This window comes from Barbus barbus (genome assembly GCF_936440315.1).
Source record: "Barbus barbus genome assembly, chromosome: 5".
Classification (NCBI taxonomy): domain Eukaryota; kingdom Metazoa; phylum Chordata; class Actinopteri; order Cypriniformes; family Cyprinidae; genus Barbus; species Barbus barbus.
The window spans coordinates 13,696,836-13,707,091 of NC_136733.1; the positions used below are offsets into that span (position 1 = coordinate 13,696,836).

General features: G+C 36.5%; 1 protein-coding gene across 1 annotated transcript; it reads left to right on the forward strand.

The window, feature by feature from the left end:
* Positions 1-1,366: 1,366 nt before the first annotated feature.
* Positions 1,367-9,091, forward strand: LOC306869649 (LIM/homeobox protein Lhx1-like; the record flags this gene model as incomplete). Its single annotated transcript, XM_079416495.1, has 5 exons — positions 1,367-1,536; positions 3,100-3,323; positions 3,528-3,799; positions 7,968-8,133; positions 8,718-9,091. 5 exons carry the CDS (start codon positions 1,367-1,369, stop codon positions 9,089-9,091), a joined length of 1,206 nt encoding a protein of 401 aa, XP_079272621.1.
* Between the last annotated feature and the right edge of the window lie 1,165 nt (positions 9,092-10,256).

Below are 10,256 nucleotides of genomic sequence, written 5' to 3' on the forward strand. Positions count from 1 at the left end.
ATAAATATATTTGATGTAGTTAGAATAATTTTTCCTAACAAAATAACAGCAGTAAGTGAACCTGTAAAAGCATATCGAGGGGTGAGAACCAGAAGGGCGTAAGTGACATTTTTGGTGAAATGGAGATCAAATGAAAGCTCTTAATTAGCTCTTTCTACTGGCAAAAGTACTGTCATCCATGAGTGTACACATTTTTATTATAAACAATTGAAATCAGTACACAAAGTCAGATCAAACTATGGTCAAAATGTTTGTTTTGGCTCTCCTGTAAAGTTGGTGAAATGTCACCTTTCTGGTTCTCACCCCTCGATTTTTTTTTATTTTCTTTCCATTTTTCTTTTCTTTTATTTTGCATTAGCCTAACATCTAACAAATAACCTTTACTATTCAATTGTGCTTCCTTGGGTTTGCTTAATTTGTCAACAAGAGTCAATAATCAGAGAATTCTATACTGATTCACAAGTTCATTGAAAAAAAATAAGCCTGTCTCCAAGAACACGTCAAATTTGCATTACTCATATCCACGTCTTGCATTCCGTCTTAGGAACTATGAATTATTATTTCTAAAATCAATTAACTATTTTATCAGTAACGAAAAACAGGCACTTTACAATGCATTGAAATTTCTCCGCGGTCAAAATAGTTCTATAGGCTACATTCTCCGCCACTCCATTTGGAACAATTAGTCGACATTCAAGTTTGCTTTGATAATAGGCCTACTCAATATAATGTGTTGTTTCCAAATGGACTGTAGACAGCAGAAATTGCAGGGGAAAGTGCGTTCACCTAAATTACTGTAATCTGATTGGTTCTGTTCCAATACGACGTCACATCGCAGGGAATAAGGTCTCTCAGCAGCATCCAAACGCATGCCAGCGACTGAAGCAGAGCGAGATGCAACTGGAAAATACCCACAAATGACCAGGGATGTATGTGATATGCTTTGAAATCGTTGATTTTTTACTTTTTGTAAAACGAATTAAACACATTTATTGTTTTTTGTTCAAGCTTTGAAAGCATTGGAGATTCCGCGCGCATGTGTCGATTTAAATGGGGTAAACAATAAGTAACTATTCCATGAGATCGAACTAACTCTTCAGCTAAAGTTTGTTTTTATTCATCTTAATGATAAACCATCGACGTGTGTTTAATCGTCTGAAGGGGAGCTGCCACTTGTCCGTTTCTGCGCTGTAGCCTAGGCTATATATCTGGGATGCTGTATTAGGCTATATCCAATGCCTGCCTTTTTGGTGACTTTTGTTTACTTGGATCAAGGACCGCGTAGTGTTCTCTAACTTTTGGCACAAGACAAGCAGATTTTTGCCTCCCACCAAGAATAGCAACGTGGTGACTGGAGTCACAAAATATGGTCCACTGTGCTGGATGCGAGAGGCCTATTCTGGACAGATTTCTGCTCAACGTCTTGGATAGAGCCTGGCATGCCAAATGCGTGCAATGTTGTGACTGTAAATGCAATTTAACTGATAGATGCTTTTCAAGAGAAGGACGACTCTACTGCAAAAACGACTTTTTCAGGTGAGCATTTGAATCGAAAAAAAGCTTCAAAGGATATTTTTAGCTCTTGCAATGCGGCTACGGACCATTCTGTATTGAAAGAGTCTTGAACTAGACCCCCCCCCCCCCCCGTATATGTAAATAATAATAATAATAATTTAAAAAATGACACATTTATGTAAACCAATATAAGACACAGCTATAATAATAAATGTACACCGAAAAAAAATCGATGCAACTGGAGCGCATTACATTTAACATTTACAACCTCCCGAATTCTAGACAGCTTGTTAGGTGACAGACTAAAACAGTTCTGTTTGTTTACAAGGTATGAGTGTCAGACAGGCAGGGGATGAGATTTGCACCAGCACCTGACGGATGTGTGCCCTGCCTCGCCTCAATCTTTCTTAGCACATGCTTTTGTTTGCAAAAGCTCAAGCAAAGATGCGATAAGTGGATTTGAATAATGAATGAGCTCTAGAGGAAAGCCACAGACATCCAGTCAGCACGCATTTGATAACCATTTCAGTGAACTGCATTTATACTTGCACGCCCAGAGACAAAATAATGTATATTGTCGCTTGCGAAGTTTGCAAGAGGATATTCTGTTAATGTATTCTGTCAACGCAATGTTGAACATATCAGCAGCTCTGAAAGTATATAATAATTCAGTATTCCATGCATCTTTGTGGGTGGAAAAAGCATGATCATAAAATGTTAGCAATTTTAACAGAAAAAAAGGAAAACAAACAAAGTGCATGTTAATTGTTTAATTTAAATTACATGGGTAAATAATTATGTTATAAAAAACACTGCGCAACTTGTTTGTAAAATATTGTAAAATGTATTAGATGTACAAGTATGAACCATTTTAAAAATTACAAATATAATTCGTTAGGCTAACGTTATCATTATGCCTTAAAAAATCATTATGCCTTAAAGGTCGTTCCCAGAATTCCCTGCACGAACCATCATTTGGATTTTATTTTAAACAATATCTTCTTATTTTTGTTATCTGTTTTATGCATTGGAATGTTTTACATTGCATGTTGCTTAGTTAATGTTTGCTGCAATATTTAAGTGTTGTTTGTTACCCTGCTGCTTTTCTCTTATTGTGCTGTTTATTATTTACCAGTTGTTGGAGAGGTAAAATTTTGATAACGATTTTCAGTTGCACCACTGTGTTACTATCAGTTAATTTTACAGTATTTTACAGTATGCAGCATAAAGATTTGAATAACTCAAATAGGTTGATACATGAATATAGGACATGTAAAGTTAAGTTACCATTGCTAGGCTAATTCTTGTAATACAGTATTTTAATGACAAGGTTCTGGCAACCAAAGCTGTCAGTTTTTTTTTTTTTTTTTTTTTTTTACTGTAATTAATGTATAGACCTGTAGCTATGCATAAAATATTATTACTGCTTAATTAAGAATTAAATAAAAAAAATTAAAATAGGTAGGCCTAGGCCTATTATAAAAATAAAAAGGTATTGGCAAACCTACTTTTCGTGAAAAGACAAAAACGATAACATTTAGGTGTCTGTTTGTTTGTGATTTTGACTGTTTTAATTCTCTGCAGACGCTATGGCACTAAATGTGGAGGCTGCGCGGAGGGAATCTCGCCCAGTGATCTCGTTCGGAAAGCGCGAAGCAAAGTCTTTCACCTGAACTGTTTCACCTGCGTCATGTGCAATAAACAGCTCTCCACTGGCGAAGAACTGTACATTCTAGATGAATATAAATTTGTCTGCAAGGAGGATTACATGAATAACAGCATCGGAAAAGACACAAAACTTCTGTCAAGTGAGTAATTTTTGCCATTGAAGCCCTATAATCTACGAGATAAATAGCCTATTGCTATTTTTCTCAATTGCTACTGATTCTGTAGGCTATGTCATTTTTATAATGTTAGACTCTATTGTTATTTCAGTATCTGTTTACGTGTTGTCTACGAATGTGTGGCACAAAGCATTTTGACAGCTTTTTTAACGGCTGTGCTTTTTACAGTTACGTGCAGTGACCCGAGCTTATCTCCAGAATCTCAAGATCCACAGGACGACTATAAAGACTCTGAGACTGGACACATGTCGGACAAGGAGGTCTGCAACAATGAAAACGACGAGCAGAATCTGGGTGGCAAACGTCGCGGGCCGCGGACTACTATCAAAGCCAAGCAGCTGGAGACCCTGAAAGCTGCTTTCGCCGCCACCCCCAAACCTGCCAGACACATACGAGAGCAGCTGGCACAAGAGACAGGCCTCAGTATGAGAGTAATTCAGGCAAGTAGCTAAAAACACACAAAAAAGATCTAACTATAGGCTTCGATTGGTGCCTATATAAGAACAGTCCCGGGAAATCCTAATTGCGAATTTAGGCAATTTTTTTATAGGTTTTTATATGTGTAACCGATGTAGGCTAGGTCTAGGCCTGAATAAAACAGTTAATTTAGTTAACACATAATTTGCCTTGGCAAAACATTTGACGTGCCTTGAGTTGACAATCGTTTTTATTAAACACGCGGCCACAACAATAGGCCTATTATAAAACACCCATCGAAAAACAGATGCTTAAGTAGGCTAATAACTAGAATAAACCGTTGTCTCTTCAAGTAGTCTAGTCTACATTACTACCTTACGCCTTCTACGCTTTCAGCATCCTCGCGCATAGGATGCATCTTGTGTGTGTGAACACAGGTGTGTGTGTGTGTGTTGGCTGTTTTACTCCTTCGCCCGCGGCTCGTCCAATCAGATTTTAGAGCCGGAACTATTCGTTTAATTTGCCAGTATTTGCTAATGGCAGAGCCGCTGCTGGACAAACGGGTGCCCTAAGCAGGGTTTTATTGTTGCCCCCCCTCCCATTATGGAAGTAAAAATAAAAACACGTAGGCCTACCATAGGGGTCAAAATAGAACTTTAATAAAATATAAAAGTAAATAAATAAATAGTAATATTTACAAATTACCATTAGCTCTAGACAGTTACATGCAGTAAGTTGTCTAATTGATTTTATGGTCTCAAGCATTCAGAAATCACGCAAAAGAAAATTAAGCAGTTTTACTACGAAAACCATGGTTAATTTTTGTAAGGGTTATGATGTCCACATGTTTTATTTTTTGTTTTTTGTTGAAGAAATTATAGAGGCTGTGTCATCTATAGCAAAAAGGTGGCCAAAAATGAAAGATTAAGTGGATATTTGAATTACATTTTTGGTCAATAGCCTATTAAACAAGGACTTGATCGTCCTGTAAGTGTAACAGCAGCAATGGCCAGGCCTTTGGCTCCCTTTGTAGGCATTTGTAATAACATGTAAAGTTGAAAAAAACAAAACAATAGACACCATCACAAAATTTGTAATGGTTTTACTGGTTATAATTGGACTTGTATTGGTTTTAATCAGGCACGTGCACACATAGACATAAAAGGGGGCTGGAGCACCTGTCCTTTTTCTTCCTCGAGAGAATTTTTTTTTTTTTTTTATAAATGAATTATAGGCCTATGTATATATTTATGCGTGTGTGTTTCTGTTTGCGCACAGCTTTCCCTGTCAAACAAATAAATAAAAATCCAAATATCAGGTCGGGTCGGAAAATGTTGAGACTCTGTCGAGTTCCGACGCCTTTCTCCCCTCCGCGTCTCGGCGCAGGCGCGCGCAGCACAGCAGTGTAGCACACATTGATCGGCATATGCACATCACAGACAGGCAGAGAACCGCAGAACTGAAGCCCTCCCTCCCTCTCCAGTTGTGTTTATCTTGGTGTGGAGGTGAGTGGTGATAAACAAAAGACCTGTGCCTCGAATTTACAGCTAATTATCCAAAAGACAAAAAGCAAATATAATTTGTTTTGCTAACATCAGCTACCATAGACCAGTGCGCGTTCTTTCACTGCATGAATCAGTTTATTAAAATGCATTTCACGAGTTCACACTTACATATATTTAGCACGAGTTACGTAATGCGTAGTTGGCGTGCTGTCCTGTCCTGGGGAAGGGCTCTGAGCTCGGGAATGGCCCGAACCCAGAGTATCCCCCCCGTGGTATGGTGAGAACTTAGTGATATTGGTGGAGGGATGCTGATAGACCGTCAAATGAGTGGAGGTATGTCAGCTGTATTTATGTCCGTGAGTTGATTGACTTGATTACGTATCACTTGTGTTTAATTTGGATAAGTAACTGACGTGCTCCTCCCGAACTTTAATAAAGCATCATTTAGATTAAGAATGATCACAAAATTAAAGATATGGGGCAGAAATATATATTTATATAATTTAATATAGTTAATCAGTATCACGCGAAGACTGACTCTTTTTTTTATTTTTTTTTTATTTTTTTTCCCACCAAAAAGCAACACGATTACAAATGTGATATTGATTTTATAAAGCAGTTAAATAAACAATAATTTAATATTGACACACTTATGTTTTAGACACAATATTGACTGTTTTTGCTCTATTTCGCCAACAAATATAATTTCAATTTGCGTCTCTTGAGCAACAGCTGTTTTGTTCCTGAATGAATCAAACGTTTAAATGAGTCGGTTCAGTTGCAATGACTCACTTATTAACAGTGACTTGCTGCCACCTACTGGCAGTTTTAATTTCACATTTAAAGTATCTATTAATTTATTTATTTTTTTTATCAGGATTCAATGTTTTATGTTTAAAATATTAAAACAGTATTAATGCATTTGTAACTGCAGGTTAAATGCATTCATGTCCTGCATTAAACGCATCTAAATGCCACTTCTAATGCAGCTTCTGTGTATTCTCTGCATTGCAAAGATTAATTTTGTCAATAGTGATTTCATTTGCTTGGTAACAGCTTAAATGACTTATTCTAATTGACTGATTCAATTTAAGAATTTGACTGAAAATATGATGCACACTCATGCAGGGCTTTATAAAGGTAAAAATGCCCATAAAAGGTAAAAAAAAATCTCTTTAAACTTATTGGAAAAGATTCATTTCTACCACTGCTGTGAACTGATCACCACAGAATATGCAGAATATCAAAAACTTTAGTCAGCTGTCCACGGTAGTCCTTAAGATATCAGCACAATAACACACTCTATTTAAATATTGTCTAAATTATCGTTATTGATAAAATCCCAGAAAATATTGATATATTTTTTGTCAATATCGCACACCCCTAATATATTCAGCGTTTTGTTTAGAAAATAATTAAATTAATATGAGAAGTGCCCTTTTTTCCACTTGAGCCCCTGCCCCTCAAAATGTCTGCGCGTCCCTGGTTTTAATGGAAACTGTAAATGGACCCTGTTGGTCTCTACTTGGTCACCTTCTATTGGTGGCTTGTTAAAACCAATAAATTCTAATGGAATATGTCCCAAAACACACTACAGAAAACCATTTTTTTAATGGTTTTAATGGTTAAAAGTTGATGGTTTGCAATGGCATTTATGATTTATTTGTGATTCATTTGTGATGGTGTTAGAATTTTCTGTGACGGTCTATATTGTTTTTTTTTTCAGCAGGGTTGCCTCATTGTTTTTATATAATGTATTTTTAGTCAATTTAAAGGCTGTTGTTGGCTTAGGTCTGTGTTTATAACCACAAAAAAATATGTAGCCTATATTATCTTAATACTTCTTTAATTATGAATGTAGCCTACCTGAAAGTGACGTGCGGGCTTCGTTTTCCTCTTCTTCTTTTTTGAGCAACTGGGATGGTGACTATTAGGCTAAACATGGAAAGAATTATGTGGCACAGAAGAGCCTAATTTTTTATTTTGACTTATTTTTTGATGGATTATAGCGATATACGTGCATAAATGCCCGCCTTGAACGTGTTTTTTTTTTTTTTTTTTTTTTTTTTTTTTGCTTAGATCTTAGGAAGTGGTGGCCTAATGTTAGAGAGTCGGACTCGTAGTCTAAAGGTTACAAGTTCGAGTCTAAATGCTAGCAGGAATTGTAGGTCGGGGGAGTGAATGTACAGCGCTCTTTCCGCCCTTGAGCCGCAGCATAAATGGCTGCCCACTGCTCCGGGTGTGTGTTCTGCTCTGTGTGTGCACTTTGAATGGGTTAAATGCAGAGCACGAATTCCGTATGTCACGACACTTTCACTTTGAAACCAATGTCCCGTCTCGTTTGTGTATTTTCTGTCGAACTGTGTATTTTCTGAGAACTGACCCCCCCGACTGAGCCTGGTTTCTCCCAAGGTTTTTTCTCCTTGCCGCTTGCTTTGCTGGGGACACTTCATTTCCAGCGATATCATCGACTTGATTACACAGATACTATTTAAACTAAACTGAGCTAGACGATGACATCACTGAATTCAATAATGAAATGCCTTTAACTGAAAATTGAGTGTTTAATCTTGTCATTTTACATTATTGACACAATTTTCCTATTTTGATATTGTGCAGTTGCTTTGACACAATCTGTATTGTTAAAAGCGCTATATAACTAAAGGTGATTTGATTTGTCGTGCAGGTGTGGTTTCAGAATCGGCGCTCTAAAGAGAGGCGCATGAAGCAGCTGAGCGCGCTGGGCACCAGAAGACACATGTTCTTCCGCAGTCCGCGGAGAATGAGAGCGCTGGGCGATCGCATGGAACCAGGAGAGCTCGTGTCCAACGGCCATTTATCTTATTATGGAAGTTAGTTCATGTTCATGAATATTAATCAGAAAAAAATGCATCACAACCGAGTGGTATATAACAATTTGTATCATTATTGTGTCCATGCTGTGATACCATAAGTTAAAAACCAAACCATTTTATTTAAGAATTTAAGACTGATCGGTTACATATGCAATTAAAATTTAATATATACTGTATATATGATCATCCTCATCTTTATTTAAAACAATTTATTACACAATTGACTTTCCATGTTTACAAAAAGCAAAATAAAAATAAATAAATAAATGAATAGAAGCTTATATGTGTTGCACAAAATAAAAATAAAAATAATTTATTTAAAAAATATTTAAGGTTGATTTTTGTATTAATAGAAATAATAAAATACACAAAAATATTGAGCACTCCTGCTGTTGTTCCGTTTTTCACCATATACTGCCCTACAAAGTCAAAACACAGTAATTACATCAACACTGATTGAACCGATTTCAGCTGACAAATGGTGGGTTATTGTGTTTTGCCTATGTTGTATTATGGCTATAATTGTAAATCTTGAATTATAACATTGAATGATCATTTGATGACCACCATTTTTGTTACAGACTATCAAGGTGAATACTATGGCCCAGGATCAAACTACGACTACTTCCCTCAAGGTCTACCATCCTCCCAAGCCCAGACTCCAGGTGATCTAGGATTCATGCCCTCCTCTGGTCCAGCTGGAACCCCTCTGGGGAGCATGGACCACCATCACGGAGCACATCACCCCTCCAATGAGACACAATGCTTTAGCGAAATGATATCGCATCATCCAGGGGACTCCCCCAGCCCAGAGCCCAGTGCACCCACCTCCATCCACAGTATCTCCACTGACATGTGTGACTCCACTCCACCCTTCACATCCCTGAACTCTCTCAGTGGCAACGGATACAGCAATCAACTGTCCTCAGAGATGAACGAGGGGACAGTTTGGTAGCAAACAACAGATTAATTCAGGATACAAAGATGTGGATATGTACTGTTCATGTGTGATTTTCTAGCGACAGTATTTCTATTTAGTTAATTTATTGACATAATTGTCTATTTATTTGATCATTTGTTTACCTATTTAATGTATTTATCTATTTAAGCACCATTTGTGTATTTTGAAAGTGGAATGTCAAATATTGGTCTGCAGACCTTATAGCTGTGCTATAGACAACAACAGTATAAGAAAAGCTGAAACAGAATGTATATATTTACAACACCTGGTGTGTCTGCCTCTTTGCCTTTTAAGGCTTTGCCATAATGACACTTGAAATCATCTCACACCAAAATCTTTCATATTTCATCTCCATGTGGTGCAGTTCCGTCTCTAATATGAGTTCCACCAAATCTCAGAGCGTTTGCCTTTTAAAAGGGAAACTTAAAACTGTTGGGACAAACCCTTTATTTGAAATGAAATATGACTTGAATTATAAGACAAAGTCTACTTTCTAAAAATGATTTCATATAGTCAGTGGACAGAGAGCAGTCAATTGTTTACATATATTTTCTTCAGGGGATTAAATATCAACAATGACTTTAAAAAAACAAGCAAGAAACCAAACTTTTGTATTAATTCAATTTATATTTGAGTTGTGATTCACTGTACTAGTTTGTATGATATTGTGTTTGCACAAAGAATACACTAAACAAAACCATAAATACATGTTGACAAATGAAGCACAAATACATAAATTGCATTTCTTGCTCTAGTCTTGAAATTGATTTACATGCATTAGTCTCTGAATTAGGGTTATCTGATAATCATACAGTGTGGAATTTTATAATCTGCAATAAAACTGAAAGAAAGAAAACATCCAGCAGAGCCTGGAGAACAAACAGGGAGGACATACAAGCATTCCTGCGAAACAAAAAACTGGTAAAAGGGTGGATTTTGTTGATCCTATTTGATGACTTGATAATGTTAGTGTTAGGTGGTCCTCCTTGCAGCAAAATGTAATAATACAACAATAATGGTGTAAAAAAAAAAGAAAATACAAAGTCCTACTGCTTAATTTTTGTTAGCCGATTATTATTATTTTTTTAATTTTAAACCAGAGCTTATCGAAAAAACATGTAGGCAGTATAAACTATAGCCTAGTTACCTAAACAATTTA